The 19,591-nt window shown below is 33.8% G+C and overlaps 1 protein-coding gene across 6 annotated transcripts in view; it reads right to left on the reverse strand.

The window, feature by feature from the left end:
* Positions 1 to 19,591, reverse strand: part of LOC126831533 (integrin alpha-V) — a 93,443-nt gene that overhangs the window by 20,100 nt on the left and 53,752 nt on the right. For all 6 annotated transcript variants that reach the window (XR_008789230.1, XM_056103180.1, XM_056103181.1 and 3 more), the window contains 8 exons: positions 15,436 to 15,484; positions 13,630 to 13,716; positions 4,889 to 4,933; positions 4,568 to 4,611; positions 4,073 to 4,126; positions 3,741 to 3,793; positions 2,860 to 2,962; positions 223 to 331 (listed from right to left, as the gene is read on the reverse strand). Coding sequence is in view for 5 of the 6 variants with exons in the window: in XM_056103180.1 (XP_055959155.1) it covers positions 223 to 331; positions 2,860 to 2,962; positions 3,741 to 3,793; positions 4,073 to 4,126; positions 4,568 to 4,611; positions 4,889 to 4,933; positions 13,630 to 13,716; positions 15,436 to 15,484 (544 nt within the window). In the remaining variant the exon portion in view is untranslated. The remainder of the gene's footprint in view (positions 1 to 222; positions 332 to 2,859; positions 2,963 to 3,740; positions 3,794 to 4,072; positions 4,127 to 4,567; positions 4,612 to 4,888; positions 4,934 to 13,629; positions 13,717 to 15,435; positions 15,485 to 19,591) is intronic.

Consider the following 19,591-nt stretch of genomic DNA (forward strand, 5'->3'; position numbering starts at 1 on the left):
AAAACCCATTTCATTTCCATGTTTACGTTCCATTGTAAGTCATAAAAGTTTTGAATTGTCAGAATTACAGTCATTGAGATATTTTCTTATCGTCACTATTTCCCTCTAAAATTGTTATTTTTGTGTAATTGAGAGGATTTAAACAAAGGAATCAGACAAGTATACCAGCAGGAGTCAAATAAACCAGAAGTTTTTAGTTTGTAATTAATTAGAGTTACTTACCTTTGTATCCATCATAGTTAATATCACCCAATTTAGATAAAGCCGAACCAAATCGTGATTTACTGTCAGATCCTTCTAAAATATCTTTCCTATTTTCTTTGAACTTTTTCTGAAAATAAAGAAATTGAACTAAAGTTAAATCATTGATCGACTTTGAAAGACAAGAAATTAAACATGTTATTATCTCCCTTTGTTGTGTCTCGGGACTTGGAAGGAATGAATGAATGAAATGGGGTTAACGTCCTACTGTTCTGCTCCGACCAGGCTAATGAAGACGGGCATACGCCATACGGTGTGCTAGGTGGGAAGCTGTGTCTGAACAGCAATTGAATTGCAACTGTCAAGGGTTCTTCTTCTTCGTCTCAACAGAATGATTATGTGCTGTCATCAATGTCAGGACTTCTGTCTACATCACTAACAAGTGGGAACCACACTAACAAGGGGGGGGAACCATATTGGACAATCCAGAGCAACTTTCAAGGACAACACCTGGATGAAGCCCAGGACCTCCAGGTTAGCAAGTCACTGAGCTCCTCCTCCTCTTGACGTACAGATTAACAGTCACACAATTCTATTTAATTCCAATAAACAGCGTAATGTGTTGTTAATATTGAGGTCAATTATGGTACTTGATCTACAGGATTTTAATAAATATCGTAAACAATAAAGTCTACGAGATTCTCAAGAAGAAGATTACCAGTGGTGGAAATAATGTTTTATTAAGTAGTTTTCAATAACTTGCTTCTACGTTCTCATCTTTTGCAGATTAAACAAACCACAAGAACCAGGTTAGATAGGCGATCCTACTCCTTGTCATGTACAAGAACCAGGTTAGACAGGCGATCCTACTCCTTGTCACGTACAAGAACCAGGTCAGGCAGGCGATCCCACTCCTTGTCACGTACAAGAACCAGGTCAGGCAGGCGATCCCACTCCTTGTCACGTACAAGAACCAGGTCAGGCAGGCGATCCCACTCCTTGTCACGTACAAGCCAGAGATTGAAACCCCGACACTTGACTCAATGACAGACCTTGTGATCTAGAGCACATACATTGTACAGACAACTTGCCTATATTTGTGTGCAATGCGATGGAGGAGAATTTTGCCAGACAGCTGCAGATTTGCAACTTGCTGTCAAAGATTCTTTCATATCAACGATAATGCTTGTTTTGGAGTAATAAAGATAGAAGCTTTAGTACTGCTTCACCAATCTGTGGAAAGATTTACCCCCAAAATATTTGAGACAGCAAAACTCTTAGAGTCTTAGGCTACACAAAATAAATGTCTTGTTTCTCGGGCAACTGACAGCTGAAACTGTAGGGGGGGAGGGCGGTTTATTTTTTTTTTTATCTCATTTCTGGCTAGAGGATGGTGCAAAATAAAATTTGCCTATTGTTGAAAATTGTTGGGGCGGGAGGGCGGCCTTGTATTTTTTTTTTTTTTTTAATGAGAAAGTCATTACTTGTCTACGGTTTTGCTTTCAGTTATATATTATACATACTTAGAACATAAATCCAAAAATCAAGTCTACTCAAACACTGAACACTGACTGAAAGGAAAATAATTTTCCATATTTAATTCACGTAATGTAGCTTACTAATGGTAATGGTGACAACCATAATTGAAATTGGTTTAAAATAAAATTCCGTACGACTATTAATAGCCGTCCATAATAACGACAATATTTTAAAGAGTAAGCCTCTGTCAGCATGTGTATCAAAAATAATCATCACGGTAAACGACACTTCGATCTAAATCTAGTATCGCTGGTTTATAATGATTGACCTAATTCCAACCAATGCATGTCACGTGTCATCGGGATTCGTGAAATGACTGTTTCTCAGGATATTTGGTGTGTTTCTCAGCATATTCGGTGTTCTATCTGGGGTTTATATCGAATGACTATTTAAATTTAACTAACAACTCGTCAGTAAAACCATCAAATGTGTAATCCAATTATTATTTTCCGGATTATCAAAACTACCGTTAAACGTGCTAATGACCCAGATTCTGACTAAGGTATGGTGACTATCATCGTATCGTATTCGTAGCCACAAGTTATAATAATTAACCTGCTCTACGATTCATTGTTTTATAAGTAGGATTTTTTCAAACATGGACCGACTGAAGCCGGCAATAATGAGCCGATTAAGATCGAATGATTGAAATACATTGCATTGTTGTCAATGACTTTCGGTGTTTAACACGAATCAAATTCTAGTTCACAAGGGGAGGTAATTAAAATCACGTGATACAAAAATGGAGGTTCTTTCGATATCAATAAAAAAGACCCGTAAATGAGCGTTTACATCTGAATCAGTTTAATACATTTGAATGGATATTCACGAATGGGGCATGTAGATACATGCGGCATATTTTTTTTATGACTTGCTTATCGATGTTCGGGCGGGCGTTACATATTTTTTATTTTTCATCAAGACTAATAAATAGGCCGCACGCGCAACCAATTTTGCGTGCGGGCGGTGCCCGAGAAACAACTTATTTTATTTGTGTTGCCTTATGTAGAGTAAATTGAATAGATATGTATATAGTTTTATAGCTTTGAAAGGGCTTTTAGATTACAGTTGGATTTGGTACTCAAGAAATAGACATTATTATCATCTATGATTATTTACATTGGTAGTTTGTTGATAGTAGATATAAACACGTCCTGTGTCGTAAACAGTGGATGATGAATAATCACTGTAAAATGGAGCTCCAACTATTACATCATCTAATCTAAAAATATAAACAAATACACAATATTATACACAGGTCCAACTATTACATCATATAATACAAACAAATACACAATATTATACACAGGTCTAACTATTACATCATATAATACAAACAAATACACAATATTATACACAGGTCCAACTATTACATCATATAATACAAACAAATACACAATATTATACACAGGTCCAACTATTACATCATATAATACAAACAAATACACAATATTATACACAGGTCCAATTATTACATCATGTAATACAAACAAATACACAATATTATACACAGGTCCAACTATTACATCATATAATACAAACAAATACACAATATTATACACAGGTCCAATTATTACATCATGTAATACAAACAAATACACAATATTATACACAGGTCCAACTATATTACATCATCTTATCTAATACAAACCAAAACACAGTAATATACGAAGCATATAAGCTGTTATTTTCGTGTCATCATGAACTGCCAATGTTTGCGATATCATCTCGGTGGAAGCGGACATAAAATAAAGCTATTTCACACATGCCCTCTTATCTACAGAATTAAGGGCCATGGCTAAAGAAGTCCTGACAATCTTGACTAGAAGTAATTGTCTCCCCTGTTTTGAAGTAATGTTTACACAAAGCGATCGGTGGAAGGTTGTAATGAAATGAAATAAAATTGGGGTTTAAGGTCCTACTTTTCTGCACCGACTGGGCCGCTGAAGACGGGTGGAAGGTTGTATGAAAGAATATTGAAATTATCTAAAACAACTTACTCATCACCATCTAAATCTGTGACTGCCAAGGCATACCCAAAAAAAGATCCAACCTATATTGAAAAACAAATAAAACATGAAATAAATCATAAAACACTCAATATATCAAACCAGAGGAAATGTCGTTTATTTTGATCAATGGAGATCTACCTTGTAAAATTCAGTTACCAGAAGGAAGAATAGATACGAGGGATGACAATATACACCGCCCACATTAAAATAAAACTACTATCAGTAAACAAGCCGACTAGCACTTGTCACAGCAATTAAGCTTTTCTAAAAAGACCACATATAAACAGATAGTACTGTAGAGAAATTAAAGTAAAGATTACCTGCTCGCCAGTGATGTTTGCGATGTTCGTAAAATTTTGTGTAAACATGGCCACCTGAAATAAGGAAGATGTAATTTTATTTTTTTCTTATTGCAAACATTCATACAAATGTATTATTCTAATTGGGTGGGGGCGGAGGTGGTTGGGTTGTCTAGTGGTTTAATACGTGCACCTTTGATCACAAGATCTGTCATTGAGGCAAGTGGGGTGGATTCGATTCTCCTCTTGTACGTGACAAGGAGTAGGGTCACCTGTCCAACCTTGTGGAGTTTTCTCTGGGTCCTCCAGTTTCCTCCCACTGCTAAAAACCCCTATGCGCTAGCGAAGTATTGAAATAAAATAGAACCATACAGTGTATGTTAGTCCTGAATGCTTAAAGTCAGACTGATCTGTTAATTCCCCCCCCTCCCCACCAAATCTATAGATCAGATAAGATTTTATTGTATTCTTACATTCATTTAAAGAAAATATTGCCAATCAAAAAATCAAACTTACTTTTCCGAGATGCTGTTCTGCTTTAGGAATACCAACAATAAAATCTGAAATAAAAAATAAGGTATTTAGGCCTATCATATTTACCATTTATTATATTAGCCTTACATCAACAAGGCTATGTTAATGATATTTCAACCAATATTAAATGTTTTCTATACATTTTTTAACTACTGTTTTTATGATGGAAATCATATTGAAACTTGTGCAAGTTTTCTGAGAATTTTCAAGGAGTATTTTCATGACGGAAGCTTTATAGAAGTTGTGTAAATATCTATCACCATTTCCTTATCGATATCAGTTGTTAGAATTTGTAATACCTACCATCAATATCATCGCCATCAAAATCACCAACACTGCTCGAATAACCTGTAAAGGAAACAGAATTTAATCTCAGCAATGCAATCTAAAATATAAAGACAGGTTGCCAGGCAACAAATAATATACGCCCACAACAACTAAGTTGTCCGAGCAGTCCACAGGGAAGCGTTGTTGCATATTTATTGTTTAGCAGATAATGGAAGCATTCTGTAGGGGCTGTGCTCACCTTTGCACCCCTTTCATATTATTTTAAGTAATTTAAAAATTCTACCCCCTCCCCCAACTTCATAAGTTTCCTGCCAAAATAAGCCTCCATTTTGAATTTGGCCCCCTAGCGGAATTAGCCATCAAATTTAGGAGGAATACCCAAGCTCATTTGATTCACCCGTTCAAATTATTATAAAACCCATCTGCAAGCCAAGGTCTGAGAGAATCTGTCATATATTTTACCCCACTAAATAACCAGAAAATGCCTCATGGCGGCCACCTTGAATATTTAAATTTCCCCACGGGTGGCAGGGTGGCATCATCTGGATTATGAATCTACACATACTGAAGATATATAATCCATCAAAATACATTAGGTGAACTATATTTCCACATTAAGGCTTAAAATGGGGTTTGGCATATGGACTATTAATACAGATTGGATGATAGCTTTGTTGTTAAAGTGTTTACAAAGTTCCATAAAGTAAAACAAGGTCCATAACTCTAGAAGTAATTAACAGAAATTGTTGAAATTCAATAGCCATCGCACTTGCAAAATAACATAGATAAATTTGTAAAAGATTGGATAATAAATAAATAATAAATTAACAGAAATTGTTGAAATTCAATAGCCATCGCACTAGCAAAATAACATAGATAAATTTGTAAAAGATTGGATAATAAATGTAGTCTGTAGAGTGCTCACAAGAAATTGTGAACAATGGACGGACGGTACTACTGGTGTCACTTTATTCAGTTTATTATAATTTGGATCTCATCTAAGTTTATGTTATTCAAAATGTTTTGGATACCTCTCTATTTTTATTTGGATTCAAATTTCATTGTGTTCATATGTCATCATCAGGCAAGAAAGAGAAACATTTGAAAGACTGTAAAGTAGAATGGTGAAATGGATGACACCACATGTTATTGAACGATCATGGAACAAGGATTTCATTCCACTCACATCAGATCACATGTTACATTAAACCAGAAATTGATTTTTCTGTGAAAATGGAGAAATTATAAAAAAAAATTTTTTGCTGATCATTTTGATTATAACCTGTTAACAATTGTCAAACATGAAAAAAAAATCCTCAATCCTTTTAAATTGATGAAAGTCATTGATTTTTCTGTAAAAAATCTGGTGGTGTATCGAATGATTAGACACAGATAGAAAAATAAATGGTTTTAAATACAGCGTGTTGACTGTGATTGGTTGATTGAGTGCGAGCCTTTATTTCTCACAGTCGAATATCTACTTTGATAAAAGATAATAATGATAATAATAATAATTGGGTTCTTATATAGTGCTAAGTGGGGTTGGATGGCCGAATGGTTAGTGTGTGCGAGCTGTATCATAAGGCCTGTCACTGAGTCAACTGTTGTGGTTTTTATTCCCCAGTTGTACGTGACAAGGAGTAGGATCACCTGTTCAACCTCGTGGGTTTTCTCCAGGTCCTTCGGTTTCCTCCCACTGCTAAAGACCCCTACGTGCAGGCAAATTATTGAAATAAAATTTAACCTTATGTTAGTCCTGAAATGACCTAGTTTGTGCCGAGTGAACGTTAAACCCCATTCCTCTCTCTCTATATATATATATAACGCTAAACTCCAAACCATAAAGTCTGCTCAAAGTACAAAAAAAGTTATTTCTAAGTTAAGTTAAAACAGCAATGTCTTCAATTTAGATTTAAATATTGAAAATGTTGGAGCAAATTTTAAAGCTAATGGCAGGGCATTCCACTTGAAACCCTTTGAAACTTCAAATGATTATTATTTAAAACTAAATTTTGTCAGTTTCCACGATGATATTGTAATATAATGTTGAGATTGGGATCGCAGGGGTCGTATTGACTGGTAAGGATTTACAAGTTCCTTTAAGGAGTATTGCATGAAGGCACTGAATGGTGGCCATATTCATAAATTAATCAGTGAAAGACCATCTCTTGAATATGATACACGTAACATTGAATCGGTTTTCAACATTTGACAGTTTGGATCTATGTAATACAAACTGTTATCCTGCTATGACATGTTCCAGACATCTTTATAATCTTTACATCAGATTAAATTATAACCCTATGTATATTACATGTACATATTATAAATATTACTTGTAGATGTGGACGTCTCGATCAATGTGTACGCTTTAGATCATAAGGTCTGTCAGTGAGTCAAGCGGAATGGTTTCAATCCCAAAAAATATTCACATATTATTTACATCCTTTGATTATATTTTCGATACATTCCAAGAGTTCAATAATCAGCTTCAAAATAATATTACCCTTACAGGAATACAAATTTTATATAATATATATGATTAGAAAGCATTTCTTTAAATCTGTACGAGTTGTACGATTGTTCCTGCCACGTCTTGTTAACTTTCTATCTTATGATATCTGAACTTGTCTTGACTTTTGCCAGCTATCTCGGCAATCTTTACGAGGGAATTTATTGATCGTGTACGCAGGTTTATACGAATGTTACATGTGTAAATATTAACGGGATTAATTATAACGGGTGATATCTGTTGGTTTAATAAAACTTGACATTAATTACAATATGATTAGTTTTAAGAGATCATTTAGCTGTTTTCCTTTCGTTTCAAGATGTTGCAAACTATTTCTGTGGAGATTTCTTCTATTAAAAGGGACAGTGACGAATAGAAACTATCGGTACAGATAATTCTATATTAAACGAGGCAGTGACCAATAGAAACTATCAGTATCAATAATTTTATATTAAGCGAGGCAGTGACCAATTGAAACTGTTAATATTTTTATTAAAACAGGCAGTGACCAATTGAAACAATTGCTATTTTTATTAAAAGGGACAGTGAGTAAATAAAACTGTTGATAATTATTTATTTTTATATTAAAAGGGAAAGTAACTAATTCAAACTGACAATTATTATTCAGTGGGGATTTTTATATGGAAGGCTGAAATGAATTAAATCTGAAAATAATTTTGCAAATGTAAGAAAACTGATCTGAAGCTGATGTCATAAATATTGTACCTGTATATCAAATACAGCCTCAATGTGTCAATAATCATTTTGGCAAGAATTCAGTTATTATGGAATATTGTAACAATTACTGTATCACTTTTGATTATTATATGTATTTCACTATATTCATGGTATAAATGTTTTCTGTTTAGATATTCAAATCTTATCTTTTACAGACAAATTATAATCTCCATGTATTCTGAGACAGATAGAACCTTTTATTAATACATATTAAATAACACAACACAATTTATATGGAAAAGAATCACTTATAGCACGATGTTCCAACAAGTGTCTTATTTCATTATCAATATATGTGTATAAACCAGTGATTGTGTTGTGTATTTTAATGCCACTCAACGACTCTGTGTATACACGTTGACTATTAGCCTGATCAAATAAATAATAATGTATATGTAGTTAGAGATTTTTGCAATAAATAATCCCGATGTCGGCTTTAGATTTTTCAGACCCAATTCTCAATTGTTAGGGTTGTCGCCTTGATACCTGGATGGGACTTAAGTTAGCACCTAGTTCCTACCTGCATGTAAACATTGACCTGCACGTAACAGAATACTTGACATTGGATTTCTAAAGAAAGTAGGCAGGAACACCTTTGTCTAGGTAAAATTCTCTGTGTGCATTAAACATAGACATGTTAGTCTTAAATGTACAAAGTATTGTGTTGATTCACCCCCTCAATACATAACCATAGATATAAATCAAATCGAAGTAGTATCTATTTTCAGAAAAAAAAACAATACAGAAACAATCAAATCAAGGTTTCATTGAGACTAAAAAAAACATATTTCTTGTTTTCTGATAAGTTTGGTCGTTCTGTTTTTGCAAACTGCAGTCATTTTGGACAACAAATAAGCTGGGCATTTACAATCGGTAAAAAAAATATCAAAATAGGGGCCTGCGATATATTTTATTTAGTCAGAGCTTGTCACATATAGCTTTAACGAACCATGTAAACTCAAGTAGAACAATCGCGATTATTTGATTTATAAATATTATTTGTTTCTCGTAATAATCAATAGACCAATGAGATTTAGTCGACTTGCAGCCGTTAATCAAACATATCGAAAGACCACTAATGAAAATATGGTTTTTAGTTTCTGTCTCAGGGGAGAAATCGTCTCTGAAAGAAGCAACATAAGATCAACCACATTCAAACAATAACTAAATATTATTTTCTACAGAATTTTGAGAAAAACATTTTTGATACAAATAAGAAAATGTATTGAATTAAAAAACTTGGTCTGAATAAAACAAATTATTTGCATTTTTAATCAACTTTTATACTTTAAATAAATCATTGTTTTAAGTAGACAATGCAGGAAGACTGCACAGCTAAAAACAGACAGAGCAGACTAGGTCATTTTAGGACTAACACATGTTTCAATTTAATTTCAATAATTTGCTTGCACATAACACACTGACCTTAAGGTCTAAAGTGCATGCAACCAACCAACCCCCTGACATATTAACAAAAGGATATATTGAGATTTCATCAGGCAAGTAGATCATATATCACAAAGAGGTTCCGTCACTCAATAAAAAAAGATCTTCTACAATAAGGGCAATATGGAGGAGCAAGTGCTTTATTTTCCTCAGCTGTTCACAATCAACTATTGATTTTAATTTCGTTTATTTAATCTAAAATCATGATCTATAATCCACTACCCATTAATCTAATCCTTTCTAATGATGTTAGAATTTCATAGATAAACAACCCTTGAAAGAGAACAAAGCTCCCCTATTCATTTTCTAAAACCCCTTTCTTTTGAAATGATGCGCTAAAAGTTCATATATTTTATTTAATATTTCTTAACAAAATGAAAATGAATATGTTTTTTTTTTTATTTTTACTCAAACTCCTTTGTCTTCGAGTTCAACTCCCTATGAGCCTTAAAACAATAAACCAGCCATGAACATACCAAATAATGGTTTCACATCTGTTGCTTTGATCCAGAAATTTTTATTTTTGACTCAAATATTTCAATGGGTTTATTAATAGCTGTTACCACACTGTGAATCAGACCTCGTAAAAAATCTATTATTATTCAAATTTGCCCCTTTTTTAAAAAGTTCATCCTTTATAAAATATTGATTTGACAAGGTAGTTTGTCTGACACCTTGTCTTATTGTTGTTCATCATGTCTATGAAATATGAGATCATATAGAATTCGTTCCACAATATTTTTAAAGGAATTATTTGATTATATCATATATTTCAGGATATTATATAAGTTATGGGCATTTAGTAGCCGTTTGATTAAATTCATTTTCTAAATAAATATGAATTAATTTTTTCAACATTACTTTTGGCCTGTGTAGATTAAGGGCTTACTGTGACTTACTTTTACAATCTTAAAACTTATCAATCTCTAAGAAACTCATCATGTTGACTGTGTGCAATTCTATGAGATATATTTTGTCCAGGCAGCACCTTTATATCATCCAATGCAAACTGTAAAAGCTTCTTTGATGTCTATATATACTGATGTGCACAAAGATTGATATCAGTTATTGTCCCATCCGAATCACTAGACAACTCTACTCCTGACAAGGGAGGAACCAGGCAGCTACTCCTAAGGTTCTTATCAGCCCACCTTGGGACTCGAACACAGTATATTATAATGATATGTCCTATGCAGCACCATTGCATGCTTAGTACCAGTATTCGCTTGTTAACATTAACACTTTATAATTTCATCTACATAGTACCTCAAAATGATTTCTTAATATGTCCTCAATATCCCTGATCAATGATTAAGATAAATCAATATGGGAGAGAGAGAGAGAGTGAGAGAGAGAGAGAGAGAGAGAGAGAGATGGAGGTTAACATCCACTTGACAAAGACTAGGTCATTTCAGGACTAACATAGGGTTCAATTTTATAGGCGTGCACATGGTTAGTGTTATGAATGAGAGAGAAAGAGAGAGAGAGAGGGTTTAACATCCACTCGACACAGACTAGGTCATTTTGTGACTAAAATATTTTAATATTTCACTTGCGCACAGGGATCTTTAGCTGTGGGAGGGAAACAGAGGACCTAGAGTAAACCACGAGATTGAGCAGGAGGCCCTACTACTTGTCACGTACACACTTGTGATTAACACCATCCCACCTGACTCAATGACAGACCTTAGGACCTTAAGGGAAAGGGTTCGACCACTCCGATCCATGCCAGAGGAGGGTTCGCTTTATTCCGAGGTTTGTAAAAGAATATATTTATGTTGTGTTTTATATTGATTGTGTTTTTCTACGATAGCGTGGAAGAACTATCAATCTATCTTGCCAGTATGTTCTTATTGATCAAATCTCACAAGCTGCCCTAAACTTTTAATCTACCAGACCAAACCCCGAGTTCACAAAGCATTCTCAGACTTAAGTTAAAAATTTACTCAATTTTCAATCAATGTTTATGAGAAATATCTTTGATCCAGAAACACAAAACTGTGCACATCATATCTTATTGATGTATTTGATACATTAAAACAACAAAAGTTTTATAAAGGGCTATATTTTAGTTAAAATAAGGCAAACAAGGGGGAGGGGAGGTTAAATTGTAAATATTTAGTTATTTTGGTTTTACACACCGGTACTTTAGTTTCAACAAAGGGACAAATAAAATAGAAAGCTAAGTGACCGAATTCAGCAAGGAAAGAGTTTGGCTATTTTCATTGGGTCAGGGGGTGGTACCTCCTTATTTTAAACACAGCCAGATCAACCAGAACACTAGTGAACCAACCCAATGCCCCCAACTTTGATCTGCCATTACCTAGACAGTATGAGAACTCCTATTAAATCAAGTAGCTGAATGGTTGCTAGTCCATTTAAATCTCACACATCTGCTACTTTATTTTATCACAACCAGGTTCAACCGGGGTCAGAGGTCAAAATACCATCTTAATTTTATCAAATCCACCTCTTTTATAGTTTTATAGTAAACTAACTTCTTCCTCCCCTAGTCTGAAGATCAAGAACAGACTGACAGGAATCTAATTCTGGTCGTTTATTAACTGAATTTTGATACATGATGTTTTGCTAGAAATAGAGAGAAAGAAGGAGATGGGGTGGGGAGGGAGAGGAGAGTGGAGAGAGAGAGAGAGAGAGAGAGAGAGAGAGAGAGAGAGAGAGAGCAACAGGGTTTAACATCCACTCAAAACAAACTATGTCATTTCAGGACTAACATATGGTACAATATCATTTCAAATTTTCACTCAATGACAGACCTTTCGATCTAAAGCATGTTAGATCATTCAGCCACTCAACCCCCTCCATGCTGATTTTATAGTTTCTTACAGGAAATTTGTATTTGTTTAGGATTTCTGTCTGTTCATTCAATCTAAATACGCAAAATTTTATCTGGATTCTCAGAAATTATTTTCATGAAAATTCCAAGCCAGGTTGAATGATATGCAGTCAAAGGGCCGATACTCACACGTTAGGGGTGTTACCTTGTTAACCAGATGGAGAGCAAGAGAAATGGGGTTTAACGTCCACCCGATACAAACTAGGTAATTTCGGGACTAACATGGTTTTAATTATATTTCAATAATTCGCTTGCGTGTAGGGGTCTTTAGCAGTACAGGCAACCCTACTCCTTGTCACATACAACCGGGGATTCGAAACCACCCCAGTTGACGCAATGACAGGCCTTATGATACAGCACGTGCACATGCTAACTATTTAGCCATCTAACCCCCCTAACCAGATGGAACTAAACACCTAGTGCCTACCATGTAAACATTGACCTACAGGTAACAGAATAATAGATATTGGAATTTTCCGCAACCCAAATATTAAGAATTTTATGTTGTAGTACTGACATACTGTATTTTCATAAGGCCATGGTGGGCCTACCGGTATTTACTTTTGTCATAACGCCAATATTAGTTATTTTAGGTTATAGGTAGGCCTCCTTACTTTTGTCATAAGTCCAATATTAGGTATTTTAGGTTATAGGTAGGCCTCCTTACTTTTGTCATAAGGCCAATATTAGGTATTTTAGGTTATAGGTAGGAGGCCAATATTAGGTATTTTAGGTTATAGGTAGGTTACATAAGGCTAATATTCAGAATTCTACTTAAATGGAGTATGCAACTAATTATCAGAACATTTTAAAATTGTACTTTAATGATGACATAGCTTTATCTAATAGGTTTATCCAACCTCTATGACACATACAAGGGAGTGTTACCAAACCAATCCCCACCAAATCCTACTTCCTGAAGTAACGGCTGTGAAATCTCTCTGCAGTTGGATTAGTTCTAATCAAACAAGACAATGCAAGGTGTATGCCCATATCCTTCTTTAATAAATGTTAATTATTCCGTATGTGGACATCAGCGAGTTGTACTGTAATATCTTGAGTGGGAATCACACAACTTAATTTACTGTAATTTCTGTTCAGGTACAATATTTAAAAGAAAACCACATGGTTTTTTTTTCTATAGCAAATGGCATAAATTAATATTAATGTAGGTGTGTAATGTACTTGTAACATGCAACTCACCCATATAACTGTCATCATCAGTTGCTGGACCTTCATTGGTTTTCACCACATTATCTGGTTCATCTATCTTATAATTATATAACTGACCTAAAAACACAGAGAGTAAACCCCAATAAATAAACAACTAACATTATAGTCAATTAGAACTAATTGAAATTTGTAGGGTTTTTTTTTATCAATTTTGCATCATAAATCAGTAAACCAAAAATGAAATGGGGTTTAACATCCTACTGTTCTGCTCCGACTAGGATAATGATACAGGCATACACCATACAGTGTTCATTTAGGGAAATTTTGATCAGACAGCTGCACTATGGCCTACTGAATTCCAACTGTTAAGGGTCTTTTACGAGCATGCCAATTTCTACATGGAACCTTGGTTTCCATCCCATCCGGAAGACTATACCTTTAACCTTGCCAGGTCCACCGTCCTACACAATTGACAAGGGGGAACCACGCTGGAAATTCTCTATAAACTTTTCCACCAACACCAGGATCAAACATGGGAACTCCTGGTTAGCGAGCCAACATCTTACTCCCTGAACCACTGGAGCTCCCAAATGAGTACTGGGTTTAGTTCACATCGTTTAATATGGTGGCTCTATACGCTTGGTGCTAAAGCAATAACCTGTGTTAGAGGAGATAGACAAGATATAAATCCGTATGGGATTTCAAATCTTTTAAATATGGTGGCACGTTGAGAATGGCATTGATTCACTGACCACGATGTCCTGGGCTCAATCCTGGTGCTGGACGATAAAGTATAGTATAGTTTCCCCTGGGCCTTGTCTGAGATGTAAGATGGAGGGTCTGGCAATGTCAAGCAATTCTAGTCAGTTGGGACGAAAAAATCTGTGACAGTTGGAAACCAAAATAAGAGAAGGTTGCAGCACTACTGTCCAGGTGTTTTAGTAGCGCCACTGCTGTCTGAGTGTTCTAGTAATAGCACTAGTCTGGGTGTTCTAGTAGCACCAATGTTTGGGTATTCTAGTAGAAGCACTACTGTCCGGGTGTTCTAGTAGCCTAATTCTACCATATTATTTCACATTTTATCAACATCTGTATAACAAGATGTAATATTAGATAGAATCTATTTTTAGCTGGTTATGGAGGTTTTTTCTCTGATCATGGTACCTATATATAGTTCTATACCACACCACATGTTGATAATACAAGTATCTATTAATAGACCGCTTTCATCATGAAGTAGATATATCATATGACCTCACATAATACAAAGGTCAAAGTAACCACACAGCCTTCTCTTTTGGTTTTCATGACTTATATAGAACACAGAAGTAGGCTATAATCTTCTTAGTAGAACTGTGGTCTGAGGCCATCGGAAATAACCATTTGTATGTCATTCAACTGGTTCAAACTGACTGATTATATATAGCTAACTTAAATCTAAATGTCGGGCAAATAATTAAATCAGTTAAAAAATCTCAGATCACTACCCGTCTTCGAGGTGTTTTTTTTCTGAACTGACTGATCCTCCTTTTTGGTTAAATAGGTTGAGTCTTCGAATAGGCTTTTTTCTAAACTGGTTCGGCCACTTGTTGTCTTAATTGGTCGGTTTAATATTGTCAGTTTAAACATGAACATTACACGGTCAATTGTGGAGATTTGTAATTTCAAGTACAGTAGGATATAGATACGTGTGTAATTAACTATAAGGATTGTAAAAATATTTTAATATTCAATTACCTACCCTGTCAAAAAATAGATGAAATAAAAAGGGGTTTAACAATCTTACTTACTGAACCACTGTGGCTCCTCCAGTAAATACAAATATTTAATACCTACCCTGCCAGTAATAACTCCCAACAGCAGTAATCATCAGTTTTTCTCCATTCTAAAAAAATCAGTTTAAAAGACCATTAATTTGTTCATAAAATAAAATATACATGTATACAAAAATAAAAATCAAATTCATGCAATTCTTGTAAACAACCCCTTAACTATCCATTCTACTGTTTTACCTACTCATTCTTAACTTGGATTTATTAATTTATTACGACTATCTTTATAGGAAAAATATAGAGATGAAACCAGTCATTTGCTGCAAGAAATTCAGGGAAAAATTTTAAGTCCTACCAATTTCACTGTTGAACTTAATTTTTGTATATAAAAACTTAAAAGTAGTCCAGGCCATTTCCAAAAGGTATTCATTTTATTTTTTCAACTAATTTGAACAACATCATGTGGTTCCTTTAATATAGAACTGAGTATTTGGTTAATCAAATGGCTTTCAGTGGACCTTTTACAAGTGTTGATTAAAATAATTAGGTCGTATAATAATTACATTGTACTAGTAACATAATAGTTTATTAAGTCTTGTTCAACTAATCCGCTCGAATAAACATTTGTTAACCAGGCTGTTTAAAACAGATCTGTCATTTTGTTATTTAGAGAGAGGTGTGGGGTGGAAGCAACTGGGGGCACCTCGGTAAATTAAGGTTGTAATTTTCTATGGTGGTTGTGCATTCAAATATTTGGGTGGGTGTGTCATGTACAGGAGGGTAGGGTATGCTTATCCTTCTCCCAACACTTGGTACCACTTTATCAACAGGATTTAAAAAACAACTCCTGGGATTTTGTTGCCTTGACTACACATATCCTAATTCTCTATTTCATTTCTTTATCTATTCCTCCATTTCTTTGTCTAAACTCCAAGTTCATTCAAGTATTAGTTCTAGACATGGAGCCGTCTGGTTGAACAAGACAATGTCTTATTATACAATAATTTTGGTCGGCCATTAATCATTACTTAATCAAAAACATAATTTTCATCACCACATGTGTCTGTGATGTTATAAATTATGACCATGATAATAATCAAATATATTTATGACTTGGTATAAAACAGACCAAACTCCAGTTTTATTTTTAGTCAAGATTTCATTATTTTATCTCTCTCAGTTTCTATTACATCTCTTACAAACAAAATTTTCTATATAAAATATAACAGGCACAATTTTCTTCTCTTATAATCAAGTTATTGTGCTTATATTTTTGTTGTTATTAAAAAGTAATTTTCAATATAAAATATTGGTATTGTTTTGCTTTGATTCAGTACTTTCATCTCTATAATGAAATTTTACAGTTTTAAATTTTTGTGGTTATTAAAAAAGTATTTTCCAAATTGGATAGAATATGGTATATATTATATGTTTTATACAATAATTTCACATCTCTCACCCTGTCCTATAAAAATAAATTATAATACCCATTTGGATTACATGAAACTTCTAATACCATTGAAAGTACTACTTTTAAACTACTCATATACAACATTCATTTGTATATATTATACAGTCTTTATCAATTCACCAACTTATGCCAGGAATATTAAATAATTTATATCTAAAAGCTTTATATTTCATATTCATATACTAGCTGATATATTTTACCAGTTATACTTGGGAAGTTAGCTGTTTGGAAATATGATATATATCAAGGGCATGGTCCTGGGATAGTTGGAAAAGCTCTCTACTGGATTAAGCATTATAAATTGCAATCCATATAAGGAGGGAAATAGATTTATATTTTTAATTATATATTCAATCATTCCAGATATGAATGTGTTTATTTTTTTATTCAAACTATTTATTAATATGCAGCTTTCTATATAAATAATTGCATTGAAACAACTTATTCATCATGGACACAGGATATTTCGGAGAGCAAACTTTTTAGTTTTGTATTAATATGACGTAAATATATCGACAACATCACTAAGTGAAGCTGCAACAATTTTTAATTGCAAAATAAATCTACTGAAAACAAGGCTAACTAATGATTTCTTAACAAACAAAATAAATGGTTTCTTTTATAAATAAATATAACTCATAAAATCAAAGAAATAAATGTTTTCTAGTCTTAAATCAATTCAATTTTACAAAAAATAAATCAACAAAATATAACTCATAAAATAAAAAATAAAAACAAAATGTGCAGAAAATCACAAACTCTGTGGTGATAAAATATTTGTATAATCATAATTGGTGAATCATTTTAATAAGTGCAGAGATCACACCACACAGTGATTATCAGTTGGTTGTCAAAATCTCTAAATTTCATAAATAAAAACTATGATAATTAAAAACTACCAGTAATCCATCAACCTATCAAAATCCCTGTTCTATTTTCTACCACCATAAAACCTATTAGTATTCTCCTTGCCTGCAGGTTGCAATGCCTTAACACAAGTTAGAACGGGCAAATTTTCAGTTTCAAAATCCATTTGGCTTAACTATAATGACCCCTAAGTCTTTTCAGAACTTGATTGAGAAAACACTGAGGCATTTAAGGAATTGTTTTTCTTTACTTTTCAAACAGACATTAACCAAATCGTATCATATACCATAGCTCTTCACAAATAATAGTCTGTACAGAAATTGCATCAAAGTGTCTTTCTGATAATTTACAAATAATAATAATAAATTCTCCAAATTCTTCACTAATTTATATTCCTTCACATGGTGCAGTCTATGAATCTTTTTTCCAAACAACAAACTGGATTCAAATACCCCAAATTACCCTAACCCTAGCCAATAAATACTCCATTATCATACGTTCTTCAGGATATTATTGAACAAGTCTCATCAAAACAGATAAATATGAACTGTTTGATAATTAAACATTTTTTTCATCAAAGCCCCTAAAATACATCACACATCTTTCTAAACAATGTATCGTTGTTATCCTCACATTTTCTCAATAACATAAAAGTTATCTGGTAAATATCTATGTGCTTACCATGCAACTATAAATCATCACCTGCTCTATATTCCATACATACATTCATTCTACTTGAAAAAGTTTTTTTCTGAAACATTGCATACTCGCTTCCCTACCAATAAATGAAAGATGTATTGACTTCTATTAAAGCCGCTTATCGTCAATTGCATTTTTTGGACAATATGTAACCCGTTAAGCGTGACGTTTTTAAAACGTTAACTACTCCCTATTCTGTAATTAATTTGACGAAGTGATGAAGAACTATGTACTATGTTCTAAGAATAGGTTGGGGAAAATACCTCCAAGGCGTTATATTACACCCCACACACAGTGAATGGCAGTTGTCCAGGACGTAATATAACGTCCTACACATGCAATCGTGGGGGAATTCCCCCAAGTGACGAACTATGTTCTAAGAATAAGTTGGGGAAAATACCTCCAAGGCGTTATATTACGCCCTACACACAGTGAGTGGCAGTTGTCCAGGACGTTATATAACGACCTATGCACTTAACGGGCTAATTTCCGTTGGCTTAATCCATGCTAATATCTACTCAGATTCATTATTTAACATTTTGATTAAGAAAACAAAAACCAAAACATCAACAGTAGATAATCTCCCTGGCTTGGATTAAATTAGACCCATCAAAAGATTTGATTGAACAGTTTTCTGTGGCTCTGAGTGGATGCCAAAGGTTGTATAGTTTTCAATTCATCATATCTTTGTAATTACGGAATGGAATTGATCTATTTTCAGCTTGATATGTTTCTTAGATATTCAAATTTCAGAAAAGTGTAGTTTGCCAAGGTTTTCAAAATCTTTCAAATGATGACCAGCAGTTTAATGACTTTTTTGGACATTTTCGTTTATAGTATAGATCGGAGAAGGCAAGGTTTCTGAAAAATGTTTTCTACAGTATACAACACTGAATTTCTATTTGCTACATGACTACATATATATATATATATACATATACAAACTACACATATCACACTGGCTGGAACAGGCAATGTGGGAGTAAGCAATCAAAAAAAGCACAGCAAAAGCACAGCAAAAGCACAGCAGCAGCACAGCACCTGTTGGGGTATTGTAACTCACTTGCGTAAGAGAGGCGGCAAAACCTGCTTGACAAAAACCTTGTCTATGATAACCCCAGGCCGCTGTAAGGTCAAGGTCAATATTGATGAAAATAAACATACAAAACAAACGAAATAAACA

Source organism: Patella vulgata, chromosome 9 (assembly GCF_932274485.2).
Source record: "Patella vulgata chromosome 9, xgPatVulg1.2, whole genome shotgun sequence".
NCBI classification, from domain to species: domain Eukaryota; kingdom Metazoa; phylum Mollusca; class Gastropoda; family Patellidae; genus Patella; species Patella vulgata.